Source organism: Agelaius tricolor, unplaced genomic scaffold, assembly GCF_023055355.1.
Source record: "Agelaius tricolor isolate 1412-34295 unplaced genomic scaffold, bAgeTri1.0.p SCAF_28, whole genome shotgun sequence".
Taxonomy (NCBI): Eukaryota; Metazoa; Chordata; class Aves; order Passeriformes; family Icteridae; genus Agelaius; species Agelaius tricolor.
Genome location: NW_027269288.1, coordinates 5,553,374 through 5,568,132, shown reverse-complemented (window position 1 = coordinate 5,568,132; position 14,759 = coordinate 5,553,374). Strand labels below are relative to the sequence as shown.

Here is a 14,759-nt window from a genome sequence, read left to right as displayed (position 1 = left end):
GTGCCACTGGGAGCAAAGCATGAGTGACTCTAGTTTGTAACAGTGGGATTTCTTTTCCATTTGGTTTACCTATTCATAAATAATGAATGCAAAAAGAGAAGTCAGGGAAGTTCCTTCTCAGTGTAAATTTATAACAGGTCAAAGCCAAATTGGGATGGAGTCCTTTAAAGATTTGGGATAATGCTTTCAGGAATGATGCTTTTTAATTGAAAGCTCAAGTGCTCTGTGGGTTAATGAACGTCCCTGAGGGAATCACAGGACAGACTTGGATGGGGTTTTGGGCAATGGGCAGTGCTAGGGTGGTGCTGTCTGAGCAAACTGACTCAGGTAAATTTGAATTTGCCTCTGGCTTCTACTTTTGGAATCCATGTGATTTTGAGCACCTTCTGCCTCTGTTACCATCACCAATTCTACCTCTTTGGTTCTCCTGTTGTTCTTCCATTGTTGTCTTCCATTACTTGTTGTTCTGTTCTCAGTGCCTGAGGCTGACAGTTTCATACCTTGGTGACTGGTTTGCCTCCCAGATCCCTATTTATTCAGTTATTATAGACAGCACTCCAATTCTAGAGGAGTTGGAAAAGATACTTGTTTAAAAGCAGCAACACAACTTTAGGAGTATAACTTTGGGGATCTTAAACATCTTTCCTGATTTGTTCCAGCTGTAGCTAAAGATCCAATCCCAAACTCACTTGTGCTGAGCTGGGAGCTGTGCATCCACTGCAGAGCCAACACTGCATGATGGCTTCTGGCACTGAGAGTTTGCAGGATTTACTCTTTATCCCTGGAAAGAAGGGTTAAGATATGGGGTGAAGCATTCCCAGAGAGCAGGCATGCTGTACAGCTTGTTACAGGAGGATGACAGCTTAAAAGAAATTAAAAACCTAATCCTTCCACCCTCATTGAAGACTGCACTAAAATTCCAACCGAGAAGGCCACGCATGACAATCACATTCCCTCCTTACACAGAACAACTTGATTGTCTTATTAGAACAGAAAGCAAAGAGAAATGTCCTGGATGTAGTGTAGGAAATTGTCTTTACTAAATCTAGCCCAGCATATATGAGTACTATATATATTATTTGATTTTGCCAGAATTACAAAAACATGGGGGAAAATTGTTAATGTAAGTTGACTACCAGAGTAAATCACAGCCTAATTATTCTTTTTTCCCCTGGCTAAAATTAGAATTTGATATAGTGGTCAATAGACATTTTCTTTAATTTTTGAGACATAATTTCTAATAGCTAATCCAAATGAATTGGAGAAAGTTGCTGCAGAATTGAAGAAATAAATTACCTGAATTTTATGGTGACTTACTGGTAAATCCCCTTAGTTGGAAGCTTTAATTTGCCTCATATTTCATTTTTTTTCCTCCTCTAACTGGCTTATGGGTGAATATTAGGGCAAAATGATTGCTACTTTCTTAGTGGCACTGGGGTGCTGGGAGCAAAGTGAAGGCAGACCCCAGGCTGTCTCACAGGGAGCCAAGGCCAAGGGCTGCAGGGGCAGTGGGTAGGGCATGGTGGCACCCGTGTCTGTCCTTTTGGAACTGGTGCCCCTCTAGAGCAACTGCATTGTTAGTTCTGTTCTTGGTTAAACGGGTAAATGTTGTGTTCTGTGTTGAGGCTACTGGTTTAAATATCCACAAACTCTTTATAGGGCTTTGCACAGCAAAACCATCTTTTCTCAAAGAGTCCCTTAAAGGGGCTGGGACTTTGGAGTTGTACTTAATTTCGTGTAGCCAGCAGAGTTTAACTAGAGGTGATTTGAGTGTAGTCTTTGTATTTCTGAGGGAAACAAATGGGCTCAGAACTGCAGAAGGAACAGCAAGAAGGATGGATCCAAAGCCCATAATGTAGAAGATGACTGAGCTCAATCTCCTCTAGGGAAGTATGTGCTTTTGTCCATTCTGAGTCCAGTATCCTTAGTTCCTGGTAATGTATATTCTCTTCAACTTCCCCATATAAAATTGGAGAAGTTACTTGGATGGCAGAGGGTTAGGAGTATACTCCTTTGGAGAACCTTTTGGAATAAGTGCATGTTTTGGAATAATTACCTGTATTTGCTAAACCTAGGAATTGGCAGTTGTACATCACGTGTTGTAAGGGTGGGTTTGTCCACACACATTGTCTTGGTTAAGTCTTGGGTTTATTCCTAGAAGAAACACCTTTAGATTCTGTATGTGAAGAGAGTAAAGGACAAAACCATTTCATTTCTATCATGTGAGGTATTTCTAATCATCTCACACTTGAGAGTATTTTTGTGAAAACACTTGGCATTCCTTGCTTCTAAATAATGAAGTAACTTTGTGCAAACAATTCACAAGAAATGGGGTTCCAGCATTGTCATTATGGCTATTAAACCTGTCTGAACTGTTTTCCTTTGTGCTGTTTGCCATAGCAACGGTGATGTGTAATTTGCTGAATATCCATAACAGGATATTTGAATATATCCTTAACACTTTTACTTCTGCATATAGCTCACTATGCCAAATCATCACATTAACCTAATTAACCAAGCCAGACCCACATCTGCCATGGATTGACAATTAAGAATTTTAAAAGAACTTGGTATTTCACCTCCCTTTTGATGAAATCAACCCAGACACCAATCACCAGCATAGCACTGGCTTTTATCAGTGTGCTGATAAAAATTATTCATGATTCAGACTGCACAAACTCCTGGCACATCTCCTCTCTTGCTGCTTATCAGCTGGATGTTGCTCTGTGCTTGTGCCCCTGGAAAGGTAACAGTGAGCAAGTTTATCCCACACCATCCATGCACAGAATCTTGTGCAGTTCAGTACCTCTGTGCCTTACTAACAATTGGTCTGAGTTTTAAACAGTGGGAGCTGGGGAACTTCAAAGATACCAGCAGCACTTCAATTCAAATGGCTTCTTTCTTATCATTTTATTGCACAGGAATGAAATGAAAATGTTTGGGGCTTTGCTGGCATGCTGGATGAAAAACTCCCCATTTAGTATCTCTGGTATTACACAGGTCACAGTGCTGTAGTAACCTATGTGTACACATTACCTATGTATTGCTGTAGTAACCTGTGTGTACAGAAATCACACCTAACATTAGGTAATTTCAGGTGTGGGACAGTCAGTTCACTAGGGGTTTGTGAACTGGGGTTTGTGTCTCATAAAGTAGAAAACATAAGGTAGAAAACCTTATGTTGAGGAGTAGAATGAGTTCATTATCTAGATGGAGCAGAGTTCATACACTGCTTCAGTAACCCCTTAAAAATGCTTTATTCATCCTCATGCACACAAATTCTCATTGTCTTTACAGACCAGGAAGGACCTGGAAAGCCAGGCAGTGCTCCCAAAGACATGTGCTGTGGAGTCAGGGTGGTTGTGTTAGTCCTGGCAGTGGAGCTGTTCCCAGTTAGTGCAGCAGCACTCCCTGTGTCCCCAGGCTGTGCAGGCCAAGGCAGAGTCCTGAACAGCCTTGTCCCTCAGAGCATGGACCTTGTTGCTTTAATGAGCCATACAAGCACAGAAGGAACTGCTCAAGCCTTGGAGGGAAGAGACAGATGTAGACTCGTGTGCACACAGAGCTGACTTGGCATTTCATTTAGTTTGTGGGTGATGTGACCCATGTAGAGTCCCATGGATGGTTACCTGTCCAAAGGGTGTCAGTGAACACTGCAGCTGTGACTGGAATGAATGGTTGTGCCAGTTTCCCTGGCAAGAACAGGAAGGCTGTTTGTGTCAGAAGTTGCTGTGTGTTTGCAGGGAGCAGCCTGAGTTCCTGCCACTGGCATGGGGGGCTGGGAAAACAAACCCAGCAGTTCTCCAGCATCCCTGTGTTTTGTACCAGCTGTGTCAGTGTTGGTCCCATCCTTTCTCTCATCTCTTGTCATTACTCAGTCTTGCCTGGATACCCACGTGGAAACTCAAGCTGCCTAGGAATGCTGGCCTGATGTTCCAGGGCCTGCAGGTGAGCTGGCTCAGGGCAGCAGCACTGTGGGCTGTGCTCCTTGGCTGAGCCAGGTGCCCATTTCTTGCTGAAGAAGTGGCAAGGCAGGTCTGTCCATAGAGGCTCCAGCACCTGCCACTCTGGGGAGGAATTCAGCATGGACTGGCCCTCCACACCTCCGTGAGGCATCAACCAAAGGTCCCTGACTTGCATCAGGAAGTTGCTTCCTGTCCCTCAGCACCTCTGTTAGTCTGATGCTATCTTTTGCTGTAATGCAACCTATGAAGTACAACAACTGCATGGCTACATCATGGCTCTGCTAAGCATATGGATTGCCTTGGAAGAATAACCAAGGAGAGACATAAATTCCCTAGAATTCATCAAGAAAATGGTAGTTCTTTGCCAGTGCGGCAACTAGAAAAGTTTCCATTTCCAGCATATTTTGATGTGCTGAAGGAAACAACTGTCTTAGCTGATCCTGTGGCTGCATTGGTATTAGTGGGTATTTATAGGACATTGTACCAGATGAGCTTTCTGACCGTCGGGAGTGAGCCTGTCATTCTGGAGCCTCTTCATCAATGTGCCTTTCACGCTCCACAAGATTAGCAGCTGCTGAAAATAGGAAAAAGGAAAATTCCTTTCTTCTGTCTTAGAAGAGGCCCATCACACCATCCTCCTTTCGTCTGGGCTCGGAAACAGCTTCGGTCCTTAGCAAAGCCAAAGCACCAACAGGTCTTTCTAAAGAAGTTCTGCTCCCAGGAGGATCTAAGGGAAAATATCCTTTTTGTGTGTTTAGTCACACACATCAAAAGAAACAACCGTTGCAGTCTTGGTTTGCATTGTGCAGGCATTAGCTGTGGTCCAGTTCTGCAGGGCTCTGCTCAAGGAGGCTGAAGTGCCTGTGCTCATCAAGCTTTGACGGCGATGGGGCAGACTCAGCCAGGCCAGAACATGCCATTCCTTGGGGCACGTCAGTTTGGAGAAGGACAGAACGATTTCCTTGATGTTTACAACCCCTTCACAACCCCCCTGACCCCGAGCATCCCATTATGAGTGGGATCTATGACAATGTCTCACAAACTGTGCCCGAGGGATGGGCAGGACTCTCTCAAACCCTTAACGTCTCGTAACTTGTTTCTCTCTGCAAATCACAAATCCTCATCTCCCTGCACAGTGCCAAGAACGCCTGTTTCACCCGAGCATCGTGCTTTGCACCCCGGAACGCTGTGGAAGAGGGCCTACAGCACCCCGAATATTCAGCACTACTGAAAAATGGGGATATAGATAACCTCTGCAGCCTGGGGCCGCCGGTCAGGGCAGGGACACAGCTCCGGGCTCCGTCCGCCACTTAGAAACTGGGCAGAGCCGGGAGCAGCCCCCGCCCGGAGGGTTCTCCGCTCTGGGGGCTCGGTGGCGCCGGGACCGGCCCAGCGGGGCAGCCCCTCTGACCGGGACGGAGTTACTGAGGGCGGTGACAAACGCGGGTGGCAGGTGGCGCCTCTCACAGCAGGACCCCGGCGCGTCTCGGCGGGGGTAATTTGGCTCTCTCGGTGTAGCCTGAGCTCCGGTGCGCGGGGCGGGGCGGCTCCGCCGGGCGGGGACTGGCGGCCGCGCCAATCGCCGCCTTTGTTTGGGGTCACCGGGCGCGGGGGGGGGCGGTGCCCGCCGGGGCCGCGCGCAGCCAATGGGCGGGGCCGGGGCCGCGGCCGGCCGGTCGGGGCTCGCGGGCCATTGGTGTCGCGCGCTGTCATTCTGACGGACGGCACCGCTCGTTGGCCGCCGGCGCGCGCGGCACCGTGCGTCAGTAGCTTAGTCCCGCCTCCCCCGCGAAGCGATTGGTCGCGGCGGCCGTCAGTTGCGTGCCCGCGGCTCTCCAGTGGGTGCTGTGGCCGTCGATCACGCGTTCCGTCCCGCCCCCGCTGGCCCGCCCAGCGCCGCCGGTGAATGGCTGAGGCGCGTGCCACTGAAGCGCTGCCGCACTGCCATTGGCGGGGCGCCGTGTCCATCGCGCCCATCCCCTCCGGGGACCCGCCCCCGGCCTGCCACGATTGGCCACCGGGGATGTCAGTGCGGCAGATTGACCAATGGGAGGCGCGGGGCGTGCGCGGTGCGCGCGGGGCGGCCGGGCCGGCGGCGGCGCGGGAGGAGGCGGCGCGCGCCTGGTCCCGGTCGCGAGGAGGCGGAGGAGGATGTGGCGCGCGGAGGGGAAATGGCCGCCGAAAACAAGCCGGAAGGTGAGAACGCGGCCGGGCCGCCCCCGCCCCGCGCCGGGCCCCGCGCCGGGCCTGCCCGCTGGGCCGCCCCCGCCCCCCGCCACGGCCCCGCCGCGGGGCGGTGGCGGCGGCACAGGCCGGGCCGCGCGGCGCGAAGTTTGCGGCGGCGGCGCCCCCGCGGGGCCGGGCCGGGCCGGCGGGCGGGCGGGCCATGTGCGGCGGGAAGGCCGCGTGGCGCGGGGGCCGCGGCGGTCGAGCCGGGCCGGGCCGGGCCCGGTCCCGCCTCCCGCCGCCTGCCGGCACGTGCCCGCCCGCCGCCAACATGGAGGCCCCGGCGGCGCGGCCGGCGCGGGGCCGCCGCTCGCCACGGCCGGGCCGGGCCGCCCCCGCCGCCCCCCCCGCGGCGGCGGCGCACGTGCCGCGCGGGCGCGCGCCCGTCGGAAGCTGGGTGGCCTTGGCCACGGCCCCGCCAGACCGGGGCCTCCGCGCCGCGGGCGGGCCGGGGGCGGGCGCAGCGGCGGGCGCGAAGGTGAACGCGGCGCGGGCCCGGCCCCGCCGGGAGCCCCGGGGCGCCCGACTGAGGCCGAAAGTTGCCGGCGCGGCGGGAGCGGGGCCGGCGCGTCCGCAAGGGGGAAGCGCCGCTCTGCTGCCGCTCCTGCCCCTGGCCCGGCGGGAGCGGGGCCGTGGCCCCGGTCCGGCGGGAGGCGGGTTGGATATTTCGCGTTATTTGGGGTAAGTTTGTCCCGGCTGGCTCGGGCAGCGGTGCTACCGCGGACCCCGCTGGCCGGGTGGTCGCGGCCGGTACCGGTGTCGGCGCCTCCATTTTACAGGGGCGGGAGGAGAGAGCGGAGGGCAGTTCACATCCCCTGCCCAAATCCGGTTGAACATGCCAACACCCCAGGGATTGGCCTGGTTGTAGTTGGGCACCTCAAGGAAAGGTGTTTAGTAGTAAGTAATAAGGATTTTTTTTTTTTCTTTATTCGCCACAGCACATGTACATCCTCGTCTGGAACCCATTTGTATTCTTTACTGGGAAACCCCTTCATAGAATTCAAGGGTTCTTATCCCACCTTTTGTCTGTATTTTTTTTTTCTCAGATTGCTTTGGGAATATAATTTTTGGATTGTTTCTTGGTGGCTGTAGAGCCCCCTGGGCATAGGCTTGAGTTTTGATTGCGCCGTGAAATTCAAAGGCTCTGCGAAAATCTAAAATTTAAGTAGTAGAGGCGATTTTGAGTACTGTTGGCTTCATCTTTTATTGATCTCTTTGATGCTCCCAAATCCATTAATTTGATCTTTGCTTTGGTCTGAGAAACGTCGGGCTTCATTCTTTTCTCACTCGCGTTGAAGTACATGATTAACTGCGCTCAAGTAGCGAAATGCCACCTGGCTAACAGGGGTGTGAGCGAGAACAGAGCGAGCGTTCACCTGGACTCCTGGCTCACATTGTGACGTTTTCGTTCTCTTGGGGGTGACAGTATTGTCACCAAAGTACAGTCGGGTTCGATTCACTTTTCGGGCTTCCTGTGCCAAGGTGCGATGGATTTTTCCTCTGTAAAGCACAGGTTTCAGTGTGCTCAGCCCTGTGAGGCTGCGGCTCTACGGACAAGGCAGGTCAGTGCTCCCTGGCTGGGAAGGCAACTTGTCCTTTCCGCTTGTTATTTACTGCAACTTTTGTCATGTTTGGTCTCGGTAAATGGTTTCGGGGGGCGGTGGGTGAGGTGTGTCTGTGCTGGGCAGCTGTGTTTGCTCTTTGGAGCAGGGCAGTGCAGGAGCTGCCAGCGAGACGCCCGCTGTGCCCGGCGCTGCCGTCCGGTGTCGGTGTCTCCGCTGGCTGGGCCGGCGCTGTCTCCGTTCCGTGCCCGTGCTGAGCATCGCGGAGGTGGGAACGGAGCAACCCCGGCTCGGCACCGGCGCCCGGGGTGTTCTCGTACGAAGTCACAGAGCTGCTCCCCCGCTGACCTACTTTTGCGGTGGATTTTCAAGGAGACGACATATAAACCATTCATTCCTTAAACCTAAACTCCACCTGTCAGAAACTTAAATGGGAATGCTTTTAAGGCATGATTCAAGCAGAGTGTTTCACCAGTAGTGCAGGTGCTGGAGGAGAGAACACAAGTTGCTTTAGATTTTAGTTACTTCAATGAGTTAAAAGCGGATGTAAATGGCAGCTCGCGGGCCGGCGCTGCTTTCATTGGGGAGCCGCCTGCTCCATCCCCCCAGCGCGGTGCAGCAGCGAGGAGCCTCTGAGCAGCAGCACACGGCTCTGCAGACCTGCCTGCCTTTGGATCTCCCTGCCGAGCTGCCCTCGGGGCTCCTTGTGCTCCGGGAGCAGCGGGAGATCCCCGGCGGGAGTTGAGGTTTGGAATGAGGCTGGCGCCGCTGTCCCTTGGCTGCAGGAGAGAGTTCCACGGCTTGGAGAACTCGGGTGAGTTTCATCTTTTCTGGTTTCCTCGGGCAGGATGAGGCTGGTAGAGTGACCGAGCGGCTCTTGCCATCCTGCAGCAGAGGGTTTGTGGGTTTTGTAGTTCCTGCTGTGTTCTGTGCATCTGAGCTGAGCCGGTAGGACTGACCCTTGGCGGTGCCATCTTGGCAGCTGTGATAGCTCTGAACTTGATCAGGGGGTGCTAAGGGGTGGTGTCCTTTTAAAAGCTTCCTTTTTATTATTTAAAGTTCAAAAGGGGAAGAATGTACACAGGCAGCCTTTTTAATTTTGTGTTCTCGCAGCCAGGTACCTCTAACAGAGAGCTTTGCAGAGAGTAGTGCCCGTGTGTTTTGCCTGTGGCTGGTGCAGGGGCCCGGAATTTTGTTGTGCACTGAGTTCGGTTCCATGCAGTTGTTGAATTTTCTGTTAGTTGAGGCAGGGTCCTGGGTGGGATGGCAGGAGGAGATGGTGTTTCTCCCAGCAGCTCCTGAGCTGAGGGTGCTGGTGGCGTGGGCTGACTGAAGAGGGCAAGTGGAGCCTCAGATGTTAGTGGCTTTGGGGGGGCTATTTGGGGAACAACAGCCTTTTGAAAGCAAAACATTCCAGATTTGGTTATTAAACAGCAAAATACTTCCTTTGCAAAAGTGTTACCTGAGATTTTATTACTTAAACAAACCTGAACTTAGGGTGTGCAGGGGTTGTGTGCTGCAGGATCAGGCTGTCGCGGGGAGGAGGCAGCATTTGACGCTCGGCTCAGTCCACTCCTTGCCCCAGGATTTTTGCTGAATCTCAGCGTTGGGATTTTACCAAAATTTCTGTTGTCAGAATTGAAGGCAAACTGTCTCCTGGTGAAGTTTCTAGACCCTCTTCATGGGCTGTCAGCCAGCAGGACAGGTTCAGGGAGTGGGCTTCATTCCCTTTTTCCAAACAGGAGGAACTATATATTTGCGAGGTTGGTTTTTTTGCGTGCTTTTGGTACTACAATCATGTTATTCCCGGTGTAAGGCTTAGGGCTTGTTTAAAACTCTGGTTTTTAAATTTAGTTCTGCATCTCTTCTTGTTAATGATTTTCACAATTACTTTGACGTAAAGGTTTTTTGGTTTATTTGTTTCAGTTTTAAAGCTACGTATGTAGGAAACCTTCCTGAGATGTATTAACTCAGATTTAATTTTCTGTATCAGTAGGTGATGTAGTGAGATGATGATCTAGAAGTACAGTTCAAATGGATACCTTTAAATTTTAATTTAAATTTAAGGTCAGTGCTGACCTTACATTACTAGTGGTCTTAAATGGCTCTTATAAAGACCTCCTTATGTTGGTAGATGTTGCTGGAGGAAGGGACAGTAGCTGTCCTCCCTCTGTCCAGACAGCCTTCAGAAAGAGGGAGCTGGAATGTGACCTTTATTTTTCAGTGTCCCTCCGTCTCTGCTTCAGTAAGCCACCTGTGTCTGAGAGGAAGAAACCCCCAACCACCAAACCCAAACATTGCCAGGGAGCGAAACAAGGCTGGGTGGAGTGCTTGAGGAACACCGGGCTGGTTAATTGGAATGCAGTGCTTCCAGCAGCTTCCTGCAGCTTCGGTGTTCCCGGGCTTCCGCTTCCACACCTTGCTGAGTTTTCGCTTTGTAGTTTTCTCCCCTCGCTTTGTGTCCTGTTTTCACCTTCCTTGGCTCCTGGCAGCCCTGTGTTGTGTCAGTGCTGTGTTAAACCCCGTGGGTTTGGAAAGGCAGGTTTGCCTGGGGGTGCTGGTGCCTTTGGGGTACGGCACTCACCCTATTGCCAGGGCAATGCTGAAGGGCCACTCTGTGCAGTCATGGCACTGGGTGAATGACAGCAGACTGTCCTCACTGGACATGGAGTGCTCACTGTCCTTCTGCTCACATTGCATGCTTTGGTTCAGGGGGCTGGGTTTTTCCAGCCAGCTCTCCAGGTGGGTTTCCAAACTCAAACTCTTTGTGGTATGAAAAGTGAAAATATCTATTGCTGGTGGCTGCCAGCACGTAGGGTCAGAGTGACTGTCCTGGCCTTAGCCAATGTGTAAGGACTTCTGGGAAATGTGTTGTAGTGTTGAGAACATCTGTAGTATTGGGAACTGAATAAAAAGATGGTTGATTTTTTGCTAGACTTGGCCAGTACTATCCATCACTCCTTGGCTTCATTGCCATTGAATTTGATGACGTAATTTTAATGAAAACCAAAGGGTGAAGTAATTGATGACATGTCTCCACCAGAGTTGTTGGTGATGGTGGGCAATGATTTCATCATTCTGGTGCACTTGTCAGATTTAGCAGCAAAGTGGTGAAAATCAGGCATGAACATGAGGAGCTGCAAGGAGAGGCTGAACTAACTACACTGTTTGAATACTCCCAAAGTTTGCTTTTAGAGTAGGTCCTTGTATGCACCTTCTGACTGTAAAGGAATTCTCCTCTTGCTCCATTAGCAAGTGCTTGAAACCTGCCTAGGTGGGAGAGGGAAAGAGGAGCTTGTTTTGCTGGTGGGGGAAAGTAGACTCGGAAGTGTTGCACAGGGCACTAAGTGTATGGCACAAGAAATGATTGTGATTGTGTCACCCAGCCCTCAGCCAGTGTGTGGGCCTTCATTAGGGAAAATTTGGCTCTCAACCCTTCCCCAAAACGCACCATTTGCACTGGTGTTCACACTGAATTTAGTTATAAAATGTCAAGAAACTTTATGCTATGAGAAAAGGACAGAGGGACTTCGGTGTAGCACGTTACTGGTGGGGAGAACTGGGCCACTGGTGCACAACAGCAGCTTTAGCTGTATTCGTGTTTCTTATGGTTTTAGAATTGTTTGTAGAGTTTGTCATAGCAACAAAGTATTTATCAAAAATATTCCAAGGCACTAAGGCTAGATTCAGTAACTTCTAGAGGAAAATTGTTTTGTTGTTCATCTTTCATACTGCCACCATCCCTGTGATTCCCTCCTCATCTTTTCTGGGTTTTTTCCTTCCTCACCTATTCCACGCAGGCAGCAGTCATGGCCATACACATGCTGGTTTGTGTTGGCCTTTTTGCTCCTTTTTGTATATTTTTTACCTTTGCCTGAACTGCTTTGTCTTTCCCTGTTTTCCCCTCAGCCCTGGGCTGCATCCCGTGCTGGTGGCCTGGGAATGCATTTGCTCAGCCAGTGTGTGGCCGAGTGCTGGCATCCAGCAGAGCCCTGCTGAGACAGCAGCACTGCAGAGCTGGACCTGGTTATCTTCTCCTAGGCACCCTTGATTGATATTTAGAAATCTGCTTTTGTTGCCAAGAGATTTACTACTGTAATGATACAAATATTTCTAGCAAACAGACCAAGAGCTGTTGGGTTTGCTTCTGTTGCCGCTTGTTTATGGATGGAAGATGCCAGAATTGAAGTTTAACTGTGAGAAATAGCATGGCAGTCCTGCAGTTGTTTGGATCTGGAGTCATTCTTTGAATTTATTTCTTCCAGATGGAGTTTGTTGGATTTGTCTGTGTCTGGAGGTCAGCGAGTGACTGGGTGGCTGTGGTGGCCTCTGTGCACTGTGTTTTTGTGGTGCCACTTGTGCACTGTAGGGCTGGAACTCTGCCACCTCAGTGGTTGGTCAGTGGTGGTGGGATCAGCTGGATGGCTGCCCCTTCCCCAAATAAACATGATATTGAGTTTGTGGTAGTTTGTTTTGTACTAAAGTTCCCATTTGTAATGTTTAAACACCTCTTCCCTCTCTTGAGGTAGTTAAGGAGATGACCAGCCCTAAGTTATTATTTCATAATAATGGGTTTATAAAACTTGTGTTTGTGAGTTTATGGCTTACTTGTGTTATTTATTTCCAGAATAGACCTGTCTGCAGATCACCAGCTGATGAACATCCTTTTGGCCATTTCTTTATTTTCTAATTACATGTTTTATAGGCAAACTGTGGTAGTTAATGGGGCTGCAGGTCTAAATTCACCTCCAGGATCACCAAAGATTTAAGAACCAGTTAAAGAAAAAGAAAAGGGGGTAAGGGGTTGTTTGGAGAGTGGGGGGAGAGCACAGACTCTCTGTGATTTGCTGTTGTGCACTTCAAAGTTTTATGGCCCGTGGTGCATCCCTTGGGAGGATAAAGTGCAAGGAGCATGAAGAAACCCATAAAATGACGAAGGGTTTATGTGGTATAATTAATGTGGAACTTTCCATGAACTTTATAATACTTACACTTTCTTAATTCTACACGAGTTTCTGGTTTGCTAATAAGTAATCTTGAAGATTGCTAATGGAACTTAAATTTTGCATTTTCATCCTGAATTATAACAGGACACATTGTAGGCTGCTATATTTTAGTCTGTAGCTTCCTTACTTGAGTTCTCAGCTGTGGCTGTGCCTGCCTTGGGAAACATTTTTGAGCTGTGGCCAGCTCTGCACTAAAAACCCCCATGTTGATAGAGCTTTACTGGCAAATCCTCCCCATGCCAGTGTGGCTCTGCTTGCACAGACATTTTTTATTGACACTGGATGGATTTGCAGATCTTGGTGTTGTTAGTTGCACCCGTGGCAAAAATAAATGAGGAGAAAGTTCAAGTAAAAATCTGGATTTGCACAGTAAAACCAAATCAGTGCTGGGATGTTGCAGCTCCTGTTTTTAGCTACCAAGGAAATTTTAGTTGGTGATAAATGGAGGAGTCTGCCTGTGCTGCTGGATGAGCAGGGCTGCAGAGCAGTGGGGACCCTTGTTCCTCTGCCTTCACTGGAGCCCCCATGGTGGTGGATGGGCTCGTCAGCTGCACCAGCAATGGCAGGTTTGATTCAAGCAAGGGATAGCATTGGGTGGAGGGCATTGCTCCACCTCCCTAAAAATGTCATGGTGTTATTTGTGGGGAACAGGACCAGGAAGCCGTGATGGTTCATTTGGAAGAATGGGAACTCTTGTTCCACCAGTACCCTCAGTGCTACTGGGTGAGTATTCCTCTCCTCTCCTGTTCCCAGCTTCCCTCAACATTCCTCACTGTAGGAATACATTGGTGATTCCAGAGGGCTGAGAAGCAAGTTTGAAGGCAAATGTGTGTATATGTTTGGGGATATGGGTTCTTCACTCTCATAGCTGGTTGGCTGATTTCATCCTTTTCCAAGGTCAGACCTGGTTTAGAGGTCACTGGATTTAGGATTTGGATCCCACACTATAATGGTTGTGTGTTCTGACCACATGGCTTGAGGAGTCCATAATGATAAAGCTGTTTGGATCAAGGCAGGAGGCACTTGTTTTTCACATAGGGTTTTTTTTTGGAGTGAGGAAATGCCATTGCTAAATGCAGAAAAGGGAGATGTAGTCGTGTTACAGGATGGTGAGAATGACCTTCCATTGCTGTAATAACAGAAGGTGGGAGATGCTAACAACAGGAGTTGGAAGGTTTAGCGTCAGCAAGTTCTGACAACTTCTACCAAAACATTTTAAAGGGCTCTATTATCCATAGGCACTTTCTGGATTAATAATACTGATAATTGATGACAATGGAAGAAAGTTAATAAAACGAGCTGAATAATTAGAGGTCTGCCAGCCCTGCAAAATAATGGAATGAGTGATAGAGGGCTTGACTGATACGGAGGTAAGGGGAAGTAATACAATTAATGTCAATTAAAATGTGCCCATGGAAAATAAGCTGATGAGATGTAACTGGGATGTAGTTTGGCTGATAAAAGCAATAATGTGTGCTGTAAAATACTTTGCGCCTTAATGAATTGAATGTAGAGCAATGCAGTGTTTTGAATGAGAAATAGAAATGGTGTAAAATGAATGCAGGGAGTGGGAAGTGAGTATTGGCTGCACTGGGAGGTGGATCTGGAGATGGCTGGGAGCTGCTGGCATGGCAGGCCTTGCCTGGCTCTGGTCTTTGCCACAGGCAAGTTGTGTTTTTGTGGATAACCCCAGGTATCACAGCTCGGGTGTCTGTGAGGCTTTGAGTGGCTCAAGTGTAGGGAAATAGTGGTGACAGTCACACGTGCAGAGCATTGGCTGGGGAGAGGATGTGCCCAAAAAGCCCTCTAGAGTTGATACGTTTTGAGGCTACCTAGAACAGAGGCTAGACAGTGCTAAAGGAATAAAGTAGGTATTTATTAAAAATGAATCCTTCCAAGGATGCACCTTGGGCTGTACAAGAGCCTGACCAAGGCTATACCCAAGATGGACCCTGGGTCACAAGCTTTCACACTTTTATAACTTTTGGTCCATTTACATA

General features: G+C 49.8%; 1 protein-coding gene across 6 annotated transcripts in view; it reads left to right on the top strand.

Annotated features, from left to right (window-relative positions):
- CAMTA1 (calmodulin binding transcription activator 1) overlaps positions 1-14,759 on the top strand; it is a 248,296-nt gene that overhangs the window by 7,335 nt on the left and 226,202 nt on the right. The window contains exon 1 of one of the 6 annotated variants that reach the window (XM_071449112.1): positions 6,020-6,161. The exons of the other annotated variants lie outside the window; for them this stretch is intronic. Coding sequence (XP_071305213.1) covers positions 6,137-6,161 — 25 coding nt within the window. The 5' untranslated portion in view covers positions 6,020-6,136. Of the gene's footprint in view, positions 1-6,019; positions 6,162-14,759 lie in introns of those variants that run through there. 6 annotated transcript variants of the gene reach the window in all.